This window comes from Xyrauchen texanus, chromosome 15 (genome assembly GCF_025860055.1).
Source record: "Xyrauchen texanus isolate HMW12.3.18 chromosome 15, RBS_HiC_50CHRs, whole genome shotgun sequence".
Taxonomy (NCBI): Eukaryota; Metazoa; Chordata; class Actinopteri; order Cypriniformes; family Catostomidae; genus Xyrauchen; species Xyrauchen texanus.
Window position 1 is genome coordinate 18,938,313 of NC_068290.1, and position 15,621 is coordinate 18,953,933.

General features: G+C 44.3%; 1 protein-coding gene across 1 annotated transcript in view; it reads right to left on the minus strand.

The window, feature by feature from the left end:
* Positions 1-15,621, minus strand: part of LOC127656493 (atrial natriuretic peptide receptor 1-like) — a 65,905-nt gene that overhangs the window by 20,694 nt on the left and 29,590 nt on the right. The window contains exon 6 of the mRNA XM_052144841.1: positions 3,954-4,089. Within this exon, the coding sequence (XP_052000801.1) occupies positions 3,954-4,089 (136 nt within the window). The remainder of the gene's footprint in view (positions 1-3,953; positions 4,090-15,621) is intronic.

Below are 15,621 nucleotides of genomic sequence, written 5' to 3' on the forward strand. Positions count from 1 at the left end.
CTGTTTTAGCACAGAAAGAAAGGAGGGTGAAGGGGAAAAGAAACTTCTGGACATTGGCACTTAACATCTCAATCTAACATGCTCTCCAGGGAAATACAGACAAAACATTAAAGGATATTAAACCAGAAGAAATATCAGTTCATACATTTTCTGTTACAAACAGAGAAAAAGATTAAGAGGAAAACTGATATAGAGAGAGAGAGAGAGAGAGAGAGAGAGAGAGAGAGAGAGAGAGAGAGAGAGAGAGAGTGTAGGTATATTGTGACATAGCCAAAAATAAATAAATGTCTCCATGCATCATCTAATCAAAAAAACAGTGAAGTGTAATGTTAGTCTGAGTCATTTGCTGAGTTAAAGACAGGTAATTTATTGTGGTGTGATGACTACCTCAGCAGGTAGAACAGGAAACTACTTGAGCATACTTACGCGTGCCAGCATTAAAAACAACATACATGGCAGAAAATATAATAAAATGAAAAAATACATCTTTCATTAGTGCAATTGTTCTTACCTTTTAGAAATCTGTATTGTATCTCTCTTGAAAAAAGTACAAGTTTAATATAAAATAGAGAATGTATGTCTCTCTCAAAATATATGTTTTAATGTCACAATATTTTGTAAAGACTGTATATGAAGGCTATATTTTGATAAAAAGTTTTAGTTTTTTAATCAAAACTTAACTTATATAACTATACTATACTATAATACAATATTATATTATAGTGCATTTTAGTAATAATACAATATTATATAGATTGTATAAATTGCACACTGTATTGAATCAGTCCTTCACAGACACAGCTGTGCAAAACAACCATAGTATAACAGCACCATGTACTCAATCAAAAGATTTAAAAGGTTTACATTATCTTTATTACAGAGGATGATTGTAAAAGTGTAACATGAATTGGATCTCCTTCCCCCTTCAGATGTCATTTCAAAGGCAGTAAAAATGTTTAGAACATTCTGTGCTTCCAGTCTATTCAGGTGACTGTATAAAAAAATAACAGGATATAACTCTGCTAGCATCCAGAGTAGTTTTAATGGATGTACTGTATGAATGCACTTCTCAATTTTTACAGAGATTTAAGTACAATCAGCAGCTAAACAAATCTCTCTGATAGTTATGAATGTCATATGCACTTATACACACTTGAAGCTTGACATTGGTTTTCTTATTAAGTTATGCACATAAAGACTCATATACACATTGACAGCTCTTCTTTGAGAGACTGGCTGATAAGCTCTCAGTAGCACTGAGACATTTTGTCCAAATTCTGTCCCCCGAATCAACTTCATTGTAAGAAGGTAAAAATAAAAGTTTAAATAGGATTTTAACAGAAAATAATTTTACTATTTTTATTTTCTTCTCTTTTTTTGTGATTAGTGATGATTCCATTTAGAAACATAAGTGGCTGATAAGATTCTCTGCCTGCTTGAACTCTAGAATAAATCAGAAATAAATCAGTTTTGTTTGGCTTTTAATTGTTATATTCTTATATTCTCTGATGATGACATAAAAGTTCCCTCAGATGAAAATACAAAACAATTATTAAATAATTTACAAAGATTCAAGAAACAAAACATGAATTTTTAAAGCTGAAGTGTGTTATTTCTAACAAACTAACAAAATAAAATTGTTTTCAAACAGCTTTCCCGAACACTCCACCGATTTGCCACTGATTGGAATAACAGATATTCCCACCCCCAACTCACACCATTGTTTGAGCCAATGACCACTACGTTTACATGCACTTAAAAAAAAAAAATATTTCAGGGTTTTTGCTGAAAGCGTCATTCTGAAACATCATGTAAACGAAAACGCTGATGTTCTTATGCCGTTTAAGGGATTAAAGGATTAGTTTAAACAAAAATGATAATTCTCTCATGATTTACTCACCTTTAATTAATCCCTGATGTGTATGACTTTCCTTCTTCAGCAGAACCAAATTAAATTTTTATAAGCAAATTTCAGTTCTGTTTGTCCATACTTTGAAAGCGAATGGGTGCCATGACACTGCTGGCTGTTTGACTATCCAAAGGGCAAATTTAGGCAGCATAAATGTAATCCACACGACTCCAGTCGATCAATGTCAACGTCTTCTGAAGCCAGCCGCGCCCTGTGCATTTTAAGTCTAGGCCTTCACTGCGATTCATGCCATTAAGAAAACACAGTTTCACAATGAATAAGACACCGTATGCCATACATTATCTTACATTACGTTGCAGTCAACTAATAATACCAACTTAAATTTTAATTCCTATTATTTAGATTTAATAATTTAGTATAGGCATCAGTAAGTCGCATTCAGTTGATGTACGGTCAGTGGTAAAACTATAAATTAACACATCGCGGGAAGGTGCGTACACAATACAATGGGGTAAAAATAAAGAAAAAGCCTGTACACATCCGTATAGCTTTTAAATCTGTAATATCTTATAGCGTTTTGATCAAAGATCTTCTTCAGACGTTCTATCATTTCTTTAAAGATTGTTTCTGTTGCAGCGGACGAATATCACTGTACAGTTTTGGATTTACTTGAGAAGTTTCTCCAATTATGTTGGCGATGTGCTCAACCGAACCAGAGAAAGATAAAGGTGGAGGAAATAATCCTGTCAGCGTGAACACAATTTTTTTTACACTAAAGCTTCATGTCAAACAATTGATGATAGCAAAGATGACTTAAGGTCCTCACTTTCTTTTTAGCTGCGAGTGTTTGTTAAATCAATATTTTACGCTGTGAATGCACTCCATTAAAAAAAAAATGTATTACTGTTCGCATATACAATATTTTAAAAGCTTCCTATTCTCATTTACCAGTGAGCCTGAAGCCTTCCTTATATTGCATTTCATGGGTGTGGATTATGATAATTGTGAATGAATGTGCACGAGCGCTCTATTTGCAAATGTTTGGAATTCACATACATTCACAAATTGTACTAACAAATCCGGGGAATACGAAGCGTTCGTGAATATTAATACTAGGTGTAAACAAGGCCTACATGATCGATGAAGCATATTGTCCCAAATGCTCACTGAAAAGACTTTGCACATACAAACCGATACATGACCTCCACTTAACAATGACATGCACTATAAATACAACACAGATCTACAAAGACCACCAACATGTACTGTACTGTACATACTATACACTCAAACTCATTCAAGGGCAGCACTCCTATAAGAAATGTATACAAACACTAGATACTGTTTACATTCACTATACATTAAACACAATGCATTTTTATAAAGGCACACAACACTTGATCAGTGCTAGAGATTGCCTTTTGGTATTCAAAACTCCACACACTCACCCTAACACAAAACATGACCTGAAAGGTAAAAGGAATCTGTTTAAGATACATTTAACAATTTTCATTTTTCAAAATGCCTGCATTTATCCAACATACTCCATCTATCTCCTAAGAGTTGAAACAAAACATTACCATAACTTTTTTCACAGTAATCCATTTTGAGCAGAGTGTTACACCAGAGATACATTTGTGCACTCTGTGACCTCTACAGAAAAGAGAAGGAAAGTAAAGAGATGCTATAATTCAGTCTTTCATTAATCAAGACATCAACATCGCTTTTGAGCCTCTTAGACCTTACTAAAATGAATCAGTATCACATCACGTCATTAGTGCTGGACAGATACATGATTCTTCCACTGAACTATGCCAGTATGCAATTGCCATAATGGCGAGGTTGCTTCTTGCTCAGCTATGGAGCAAAGTAAACAAAGACAAATTAAATACTATTAAATAAGCTTTTTGTATTGTATATTTTTCTGCATTGGAATTATGACTAATGCTAGTGGCAGTGGCAGTATCATACCACGTTTAGTTTCTGAGAAAACCCCTAGGTAAGGTTTTATATTAATTTTAAGGGTTTCACAGTGGGGTTAGAGTAAAGGGTTTTGCATATATCATTGGGGATGTGTGCTTACCATAATAGGTTTGGTTCCACATTCTTTTTGTGACAGACTCTCTCGAGGGTCGCCCGTGTCCCTCAGAAAGACTTTCATTCAGAGCGTGACAGTACAACATCAGACCATCATAGAAACCACCTGAGATGATGTTCATCTGAAATTAAATGCACAAATAAACAAAACAAATAAATGAATACAATGATACTGAGTCTAATTATGGCAAAAATTCATAATTATCAATACCAGGCATGGTTAAAAAAAAAAATTGCATTTTATGGCAAGCATTTTCTATGGCGTGCAAGTTCATTCACAAGCCCTTTTAATAATTCGGAGGATATGAACTGTTATTATCACCTATTCAATTTTCAGTAGTCAGAATGCTAATCTTTGATGTCAGAAATGTTATATCTACTAGTGAAAATGGCAATTCTTGATATCAGTTTACATTTGCACTAGTAAATAGGTTCATTCTTGATATAAAAAATTAAGTTATCACTCACAGTAATACACATTCTTGATATCAAAAATACAATTTCCAGATATAAAAACTGTAATTCTTGATATGTATAATTGCATTTTTACTAGTAGAATTTCACAATGATATGTCATTCACTTCTATTACAAAACAATGACAGATAACTACAACTAGTTTCTTACTAATTGAAATTCCAAGGACACATTGTAATGAAGCCTCAGGCAAGTTGGGATCCATCTGCGGTATTTATTGAAAAACAGCACACAAGTCGTACAGGCAGGGTCAATGGCAGGCAAACAAAGAATGTAGAAGGCAGGCAGAAGAGTAACAAGAACAGGCAGAGATCAGGGCAGGCAGCAAACAATCGTAGAACTGGGCAGGCAAGAGATAAACAAGGCAGGCAGCAAACTAGCAGGGTCTAATCAACAGGCAGGAATGGTACACAGAATGACTAGAATGTAAACTGGAGATAAACTTGCTTGGTAGAGTCGCCGGAGCAAACAAGACTTCGCAAAGAGAGAATGAACTGAACAGTTTATATAGAGCATGGGAAACAGGGAACAGCTGAGGAGTAATCAGACCTAGGTATGCGGGCTTATGGGAAATGTAGTCTTAGCGGTCAATACTCTGGTGAATCAGATCTCCGATGCCTGGAGGGGGAGGCGCTCTCAGTGTTCATAACAGAGCCCCCCCCCGTGAGCGGCTCCGGACGCGAGGATGCGACCTGTGTCGAGGTCTCCCCGAGGTCGAGGGGCCGGTCTTTCCGGGTAGATCTGGTGGAACTCAGTAATGAGGTCGGGGTCCAGGATGTCATTGGTGCTGACCCAGGATCTTTCTTCCGGGCCGTACCCCTCCCAATCCACCAGGTACTGGATCTGACCTCGGTGACGCCGGGAGTCGAGCAGGGTGAGTACCAGGAAGGCCTCCTCACCGCCCACAATCATGGGGAGGGGCCCGGGAGGCGCCCCCTCCTCAGTCCTCGGAGCATCAGCCGGTTTGAGCAGGGAGACATGGAAAGTAGGAGAAATACGGTAATTAGTAGGGAGTTGTAAACGGAAAGAAACTGGATTGATCTGTCTAAGAATTTTGAAGGGGCCCACATACCTAGGACTGAGTTTTTTGCATGGTAGATGCATGCGGATGTCTCGGGTTGAGAGCCAAACCCATTGGTCAGGGACGTAACTGGGGCCGGGACGATGGTGACGGTTGGCTTGTTCTCTGGAGTGATTCACTGCCCGTTGAAGGTGGACGTGGGCCTGGTCCCACACTGCCTCACTGCGTTGCAGCCAGTCGTCGACTGCGGGGACTTTGGAGGGTTCGCCGGACCACGGGAAGAGAGGGGGTTGATACCCCAGGATGCACTGGAATGGTGTCAGGTTGGTCGACGGTTTGAGGAGGGAGTTCTGGGCATACTCAGCCCACGGAAGGTAGCGACTCCAATCCCCCTGATTGTGATGGCAGTACGTTCGGAGGAATCTTGTTATTTCCTGATTCAGGTGTTCCGTCTGACCATTGGACTGTGGATGGTACCCGGAAGTGAGGCTGACGTTGACGTTCAGGTGGTGGAAGAAAGCTCTCCATACCCGGGACGTGAATTGTGGGCCCCGGTCAGAGACGATGTCCTCAGGGAGGCCATAGTACCGAAAGACATATTGGAACAAGTGTTAGGCGGTCTCCAGGGCAGAGGGCATTTTGGGCAGCGGGATGAGACGGCAGGCCTTGGAGAAACGGTCAATCACCGTTAGAATGGTGGTATGGTGTAGAGAGTTGGGTAGGTCCGTGATAAAGTCCACGGCGATGTGCGACCAGGGACGTCGAGGTATGGGAAGAGGCTGAAGCAGGCCGGCTGGCGGTTGTTTGGGGGTTTTGGTGACATTACAGGCTTGGCACTTGTTAACAAAGTCAGCAGCGTCGTCCGACAAAGTCTCCCACCAGAAGCGGTTCCGCAGCAGGCGGGTGGAGGCTGTGATGCCCGGGTGACCGGAGTGCGGTGCATCATGTACCCAGTGCATGGTCCTCTCCCGCAGACTGGGAGGTACAAAGGTTCGGTCGGGTGGACATTCAGGTGGTGATGGAGCGGACGCATGGGCCTGGGTGATGTCTGCCATGAGGTCCCACTGGATGGGGGCCAGAAACAACTCGGGTGGTACTATGGGTTCGGTGCTGCAACGTGGAGGTGTGGCTTCGTGTTGTCGAGATAGAGAATCGGCCTTGACATTCTTGGACCCGGGAAGGTAGGAAATGGTGAAATCAAAGCGAGTGAAGAATAAAGCCCATCTGGCTTGCCTGGGGTTGAGTCTCTTGGCAGAGCGAAGATATTCAAGATTGCGATGATCCGTGAAAACTTGGAACGGATGTCTGGACCCCTCCAACCAATGTCGCCACTCCTCCAGCGCGGCTTTCATAACCAGGAGTTCACGGTTGCCGACGTCATAATTTCGCTCGGCTGGAGAGAGTTTGTGGGAGTAGAAGGCGCAGGGAAACAGCTTAGGGGGGTTACCTTGTCGCTGGGAGAGGATCACTCCAATGCCCATGTTTGAGGCATCCACCTCCACGACGAACGGTATGTCAGGGTCTGGGTGGTGCAGAATGGGTGCAGAGGTGAAGCGCTCCTTTAGCTGAGCGAAGGCCCGGAGGGAGTCGGGGGTCCAGTGGAGTTTGTGTTGATTCTCCTTTATCAGGTTGGTGAGGGGTGAGGCGACGGTGCTGAAGTTTCTGATGAATCTTCGGTAAAAGTTGGAGAATCCCAGAAAGCGTTGGAGTTCTTTCAACGTGGTAGGTTGGGGCCAGTTCAGTACGGCTTGGGCCTTATTGTCGTCCATGGCCACCCCTTCGGGGCTAATGATGTACCCCAGGAAGGCAACAGATCTCAGGTGGAACTTGCATTTCTCGGCCTTGGCGTATAACTGGTGCTGGATAAGACGCTTCAGGACCGCTCTCACCTGGACGATGTGTTCCTCGAGGGAATTGGAGTAAATCAAGATGTTGTCGATGTATACAATCAGGCACCTATTGAGCATGTCCCTGAAGACGTCGTTGACGTAAGATTGGAACACTGAAGGGCTGTTGGACAGGCCGAACGGCATGACCCGATATTCATAATGGCCGCTGGTGGTAGAAAAGGCAGTCTTCCACTCGTCCCCCTCCCGGATGCGAATCAGATTATAGTCACTTCGGAGGTCCAGTTTAGTATAGAACTTGGCCGACCGCAGTTGTTCCAGGGCTGAGGGAACCAGGGGCAATGGGTATTGGAATTTTACTGTGACGTCGTTCAGGCCACGATAGTCGATACAGGGGCGTAGCGAGCCGTCCTTCTTGCCCACGAAGAAGCCGGCTGCGGCTGGAGAGGTGGAGTGTCTGATGAACCCCTTGGCCAGCTCCTCCTCTATGTAGGATTTCATGGCGAGAGATTCAGGTTCTGACAGGGGATAGATTCTGCCACGGGGCGGTGAAGCTCCAGGGTGGAGCTCGATGGCGCTGTTGCTGGAACGATGTGGTGGGAGTTGTGACGCCTTGGCCTTGCTGAAGGCTTCACTGAGGTCGGCGTATGCCGAAGGAATGGCGGGAACTGTGTCAAAGTTTTTTATGACTTGGGCGGCCCCCACGGAGGTAGGTCGAATGGAGCGTAGGCATTTCGTAGAGCAAGTGGGACCCCACTGAGTGAGTTGATTGTTCCGCCAGGAAATTCGTGGGTCGTGTAGTCGGAGCCAGGGAAAGCCAAGGATTACAGGATTGCGAGGAGATTGGATGACGTAGAAGCGTATGGTTTCGGTGTGAAGTGCCCCCACCTGCAGGAGGAGGTCACGGGTGGTGTAACACACTTTACCGGATCCCAGGGGACGACCATCTAGTGCCGCCACTGTCAAAGGAGGAGTACACGCCATCAGGGGAATTTGATACTGTTCACAGAACGATTCATCGATAAAATTCCCCGCCGCCCCAGAGTCAATCAAAGCTTGGGTGTCAATATTGGTTGACCGGAAGGTTATTTCAATGGGTACCTCGAGACTGGTTCCAGGCAAAGTAGAGGAAACAAGCAGACTCACCCCAGGATGTGAAGCTTGTGAAGGGCGCGTCGGGCAGCTGATGCGTTGATGTCCCGCTTGACCGCAGTAGAGGCAGAGGCGGTTGGCATAACGGCATTCCCTTTCCTCGGGGGAGATGTGCGACCCGTCGACCTGCATGGGTTCTGAGGTGTTGGTTGGTTGGGGCACTGAAGAGAGAGGGGTCGACCACCGAGCAGGACATCTGGAACGAATGAGGTTGTCTATGCGGATTGCCAAGGTGATGAACTGCTCTAAAGAAATACCTTCGTCATGACAAGCCAGCTCGGACTGGAGATCTGCATCGAGACCCTGCCGGAAGAGAAGTTTGTGGGTGGATTCGAGCCAGCCTGTTTGGGCTGCGAGGGTTCGAAAGGAGAGTGCGTAGTCCGCAGCCGTCCGTGTTCCTTGGCGGAGAGCCAAAAGTTGCTCGCCGGCGTTCTTGCCGCCCTCAGGGTGATCGAAAACGTCAATCAAACCTTGTCGGAAGGAGTCAAAGGTAAATTGAGCGAATCCTTGGCTGGTCCAAAGTGCGGTCGCCCAATCTAGGGCTCTGCCAGTGAGGACGGAGTTCATCAGAAGGTTGCTGAGAAAGGAACAAGGAGCATTGCATGACGAACCCCTTGCATTTCGACGGCGAACCGTCAAACTTCTCCGGCAGCGCGAGTCGTGGGCTCGCGGAGGTTACTACGAGGGGCGTGGCAGTCGTCGCCGAGCCGGCTGGAGGTATTGCGGGAGCAGGTGCGGGTGTCGGCTGATGCAGTACCTGCATGGAGCGCATCATCTCTTCAACTGCCGTAAGCCGAACGAGTTGTTGTTGTTGAGCTGACAGCTGATTAGCTTGGGCTGTGAGCTCCTCCGTCATGCGTGAAATCACCGCTGGATCATGGTGTGGCGAAGTCTTCTGTAATGAAGCCTCAGGGAAGTTGGGATCCATCTGCGGTATTTATTGAAAAACATCACACAAGTCGTACAGGCAGGGTCAATGGCAGGCAAACAGAGAATGTAGAAGGCAGGCAGAAGAGTAACAAGAACAGGCAGAGATCAGGGCAGGCAGCAAACAATCGTAGAACTGGGCAGGCAAGAGATAAACAAGGCAGGCAGCAAACTAGCAGGGTCTAATCAACAGGCAGGAATGGTACACAGAATGACTAGAATGTAAACTGGAGATAAACTTGCTTGGTAGAGTCGCCGGAGCAAACAAGACTTCACAAAGAGAGAATGAACTGAACAGTTTATATAGAGCGTGGGAAACAGGGAACAGCTGAGGAGTAATCAGACCTAGGTATGCGGGCTTATGGGAAATGTAGTCTTAGCGGTCAATACTCCGGTGAATCAGATCTCCGATGACTGGAGGGGGAGGCGCTCTCAGTGTTCGTAACACACATACAGCATCAACTACGTACTTCTTACAAGTAAAATTATCATTTTTAAAATAATTAATTATTAACTAGTGGAAATGCAATTTTTTTATATTTGTAAATATGTTTCAACATGTTAAATTTATAGATATTATAGATATCTGTAAAATAATTTTAGATATCAGTAAATCGAAGACTAATTAAATATATCTAAAAGGCTTTCTTAATAGTTACAATCACATTACAGATAACAGAAATTGACATGGCCACTAGTAAAAACCAAATAACTGATATAAAAACATTAGCATTTCCACTAGTTGCAATTTAATCATTGATATAAAAAAATAATAATTTTTCCTAGTAGGAAACTGGAATTCCAAATAGCAAATAAATAATTGTAGATATAATTGTAACTGGGTTTTGAATGGGAGTAAATGGCAGATCATTGTGAAATTTTACTAGTGAAAATGCAATTATAGATATCAAGATTGGAACCAACTATTGGAAATTGAAATTTTTATATCAAGAATGTGCATTTCTGCGAGTGAGGATGCCATTTTTTATATCATGAATTCAAGGTTTTACTTGTGCAAATGTAAACTGATATCAAGAATTGGCATTTTTACTAGTAGAAATTCAATTCCTGATATCAAGATGTAGCATTTTAACTAGTGAAAATGTAATCGTTGATATCAATAAATCCTATCCTGTGAATGATTAAAATCAATTCGGCTTGCCAAAGAATATTGTGAAATTCTACTCGTGAAAAAGCAATTACAGATATCAAGAATTACAGTTTTTACAAGTGGAAATTTCATTTTTTTATATCAAGAATGTGCATTTCTGCGAGTGGGGATGCCATTTTTTATATCATGAATTAACCTTTTTACTAGTGCAAATGTAAACTGATATCAAGAATTGACATTTTCACTAGTAGAAATAAAATTTCTGAAATCAAGAATTAGTTTAATTTAATTGTTTATATCAACAATTCATAACCTGTGAATGTTTTAAATTCAAAAGGGTTTGCCATAGCATTCTGCGCTGAAATATTTCCCACCTGACTGCAAAACTGTATATTTTACTCTTGTCTCTGGCAACAAATCTACCACACTATGCTAGTTTCATATCTCTCTTATATCACTTTGCTCTCTTTTTCTTATTTCATAATACAATATTTTCATGTCAGGCTTGTATCATCCTGAAAGCGATTATTTTGCGACAATGACTGGCTGGCTGACTGACAATGAAAATAAGTAAGGGACTGCAAGTTATTTCTTATTTTCACTATAAACATAATTTCTTTTGTGACAAGATTTGATCAGAATTACCAATCTATGTTCAGCATCCACAGATGCAGGACTTATTAGATGCATTTTCTTTGAGCTTGTTATTGTTCTATTGGTTTTTCTAAACTGATCTTATGAAATGTTTGTTTTGTGCAATTCCTTAAGCAAACATATGTCATAAATGAAGGAAAAAATTTAAGTGTTTTATCAGATTGCACAAAGGTAAAGCGCTTCCTCAGCCTTCTGGAGTTCAATCCAGAATCTTCATCTTTTAATATTTTCTCTTATATATTAAGACAATTTTACCCCCACAGTTTCATTTGCTTGCAAATTAAAGAGATCTGAGGGAGCTGCTTTTTAAGGCATACTCACTATAAAGAGTTTTTACTTTCATAATTCAAAAAACTTGCACTACTCATGCCCCCTGTCACTCACTAATGAGAACAGGGAAGGACCCAGAAAAACACTTGAGACTGGTTAGACTGAGACAATCTCAGACTTATTAAACATAGGTCTCTCAATTAGAATCAACGCTGAGGGGAAAATCTACCCAGTCACAGACAAATAAACACAATCAGACGTGCTCATACTGCATGTACGTCAGGGAGAGAACTGTGAAAATTCCTATAGGGGTTTTCTCAGAAACATACCTCAATGTTAATCACAGTGATTAAGCATGAGTATAATCAAGCCCAGAGGCTGGCATTGAATTCTTTAAACTTCAAGAGCTCAGACTGAACTAAGTTGCATAACAATAAATGGGCAAGGGCATAGACATAACTTTGAGCAGAACTCATGGAGGTGGTTTCATGAATGCATATGAAGCCAAGATTAAATTTCACACTAAAGTGTACATCTAGTACATCAGAAGGCACACAAATGAGCTAGTTCATTAATTAACAGGAATTGATGTAAGTGCATGGGAATTCAGACTGGGGGTCTTTTGATTAACTCTATGCAGATGACAGCTGAATTGGTAAACAGCACATTCATTTCTTATATATCACAGAAAGATATATAATTGTTTTCAACCTTTACCAAATTAGCATGTTTGGCGAGAGAGTGAAAGAGAGGGAGCACAAAAGTGCTACTGCAGCCTGTTTGTATCTATTATAGACTGAATAGATGACTATGACAGAAAAGGATGTAAACGTCACGGTTACTGTTGTAACCTCCGTTCCCTGAGGGAGGGAACGAGACGTTGTGGCGAATGAAGTGACACAAGGGGTCTTCCTTGGGAGCCTCGTGTACCTCTGAACTTGAGAAAAGGCTAATGAGAAATTGGCAGACAGAATTTGCATGTTGTGGCCCCGGACATACGGTATAAAGTGAAGCGGGCATTTGTCTATCAGTCAGGTTTTTGCACTGAGGAGCCGAGAATGAGGTACAGCCGTTTACAGTGGTAGGTCTACTGTCGTGGCAGAAGGACACAACGTCTCGTTCCCTCACTCAGGGAACGGAGGTTACAACAGTAACCGCGACATTCCCCTTCTGTCACTCACTCGACGTTGTGTCGAATGAAGTGACACAAGGGGTCCAGTTCAAAAGCGGCATGCGCTAGACCGTGTTACGGGAACTGTTGGCACAGGTGCAAGCAGGCTGCTGCATGCTAGAAGCAACTGTATCGGCTGCACGTAACCCTCCCCAACGCCCCCAGAAAAGGTGTCATATACAGACCTTAGGTTCCCAGCACCCCTGAGGGGGGAACAGGTGCTACATGACTAGCGTGGGAGCAAGCCCGGCAGCAGCGGCCTTTTCTCTTAGAGTGTGAAGCTGCTGGGGTTATCTTAACACTATGAAATGTGTCGGAGAATGCAATCTTTCCTGATCCTATTCTTTCAGGGGGAAAAGACCCTGCGGAGGCCACATCCTGCCAAGAATGGGGGAGGTGACATGTGACAAATACACAACGTGGGATGTGAAGCCGCATGTGGGAACAGCGTGGTGGAATGTCCTGCCTGATGAGGGAGGAGCTCTACAAACACGGCGACCGGGGACAGTGGGACTGCCCAAGGGAGACGTGGGTCCACCGACAGGGGGACCGTACCGCGGAAAATAAATCACAGGGAGTAGTTTGAAGAGGGAATTAAGCCTGTGGAGCCCTACCCCAGTACAAAACACTTGTGGTTCATAGTGGGTCTGGTTGCAAATTGCTCTGCTGAATTCGCAGGCCAGAAGGCTAGGGAGGAAGAACATCCAGGAAATGATGCTTAGTGGCTGGGAGAGAAAGCGTACTGGATCAACTTGTTGAAGGGCACTGGGTGCAAGCAAAACACCTGGTTGGTTGTTCCACATTACCGAGTTCTACTGGCTCGGACCTGACAAAACACGGGACGAAAACTACTCAACCCTGAGACTGTAAAATCTCGCAAAGTTATTAAGTGTTTCCCAGCCCACTGCTCTGCAGATGTCTGCTAGGGAGGTGCCGTTGGCCAGTGTCCATGAGGATGCCACACTTCTCATTGAGTGTGCTCAAACCCGCAAGGGGGCGCGCATGGCCAGAGTTTGGAAGGCCAAGGAAATGGCATCGACGACCCAGCGGGTAGCCTCAGTTTGCAGATGCCGTTCCCTTTCTGCCGTCCACCGAAGCAGACAAAAAGCTGCTTCCTCCCGGGGCAGCTTGCTTGCAGGTTCACAATGTGGTCCCTGAAGAGGGTCATAGGAACCTTGGGCACGTAGCCCTGTCGCGGTCTCAGGATAATGTGAGTATGTGCCGGACCAAACTCCAGGCAAGTGTCGCTGACAGAGAAAGGTTACAGGTCCCCAACCCTCTTGATGGAAGCTAGCGCTATCAGGAGGGCCATCTTCAAGGAGAGGGCCTTGAGCTCAACTGAGTCAAGCGGCTCGAAGGGTGGGGGGGTCTCTGAAGGCCCGAGAGGACCACTGAGAGAACCCAGGAGGGGAACAGGCTTGGCCGGGGAGGATTCAGCCTCCGGCACCTCCAAGGGTCATGATAATCAAGTCGTGCTTACCCAAGGACTTGTCATCCACTGCGTTGTGGTGGGCCACTATAGCGGCTACATGCACCTTCAAGGTGTAGGGGGACAGCCTACCCTCCAGCCTCTCTTGCAGGAATGAAAGCACTGACCGAACTGCAGGTCTTCAGATCGGGATGAACACCAATTCGCGAACAAGCGCCACTTCAGGGTGTAAAGTTTCCTGGTGGAGGGAGCTCTTGCTTGGTTGATCTTGTCTACAACTGCAGGTGGTAGGTCATTCAGATCTTCCACGTCCCATCCAGGGGCCAGACGTGGAGGTTCCAGAGGTCTGGGCACGGATGCCAGAGGGTGCCCCGTACCTGAGAAAGAAGGTCCTTCCTCAGGGGAATTTGCCAGGGAGATGCTGTCGCGAGGAGCGTGAGATCCGAGAAGTCCGGGTGGGCCAATATGGAGCCATCAAGGTGACTTATTCCTCGTCCTCCCTGATCTTGCACAGCATCAGTGCAAGAAGGGTCACTGGTGGAAATGTGTACTTGCGCAGCCCCCGGGGACAGCTGTGTGCCAACGCATCTGTCCCGAGAGGGGCTTCTGTCAGGGAGTACCAGTGTTGTCCTGGGAGGCAAAGAGATCTAACTGTGCCATGCCAAATCAGCCCCAAATCAGCTGGACCATCTGTGGGTGGAGCCTCCACTCTCCACTGGGCGAAACCTGTTGCGACAGCGTCTCCACTGATGTGGTGCGGTTGCCATCGTTGTGTTGCGGTTGTGTTGCGCCTTCATCGCCAGCCGGGTCGTCCTCAATCCTGTGGGAAGAAGTGGCTTTCTCTCGTGAGGAAAGAAAGCTGCGACCGTAACGTCGCACTGAGAACATGAAACATTCATAAAACGCTGCCTGCATGTGATCGCAGCCCAGGCACGCAAGGCAGTTCTTATGACTGTCAGAAGTGGAGAAAAATCAACCGCATCAGGAACTACACAGTTCCTTTCCACAGGCGGAAAGACATCTTTAAAAAGACGCGTCCTGAAAAGTACGTTCAACGCCTGCTGTGTATTGCTCTTTTGTTAGTGAAAATAAAAAAAACTAATTTAGCCGTAGATCCAACAGCAGTGCTCTGCCACAGAGATGAGTGGAACAGTAGTGAGACTCAGCTTGCTGATGCACAACCGCTCGGCTCCGAAGAAAAAATCTGACTGACAGACACATGCCCGCTTCCCTTTATACCAGTATGTCCGGGGGCGGAACATGCAAATTCTGTCTGCCAATTTCTCATTGGGCTTTTCTCAAGTTCAGAGGTACTCGAGGCTCCCAAGGAAGACCCCTTGTGTCACTTAATTCAACACAACGTCGAGTGAGTGACAGAAGGGGAACATATGTAATGCACTTTGGCAAAGAAAAAAAAACATTTATTTATTCATTCTGAGCAGGTGAGTAGCTTCAAGCATTTTTATGAAAGAGCCCTGGTTGTAATGGAGGCACACAGAGATGCTAATGAGACAAAAACAAATAGTAATTGTTAGAGAAGATAGAAAAGATGGCGAGCACAGTGGAGTCTTGGCAGAAAGTCACATTAATACAAATT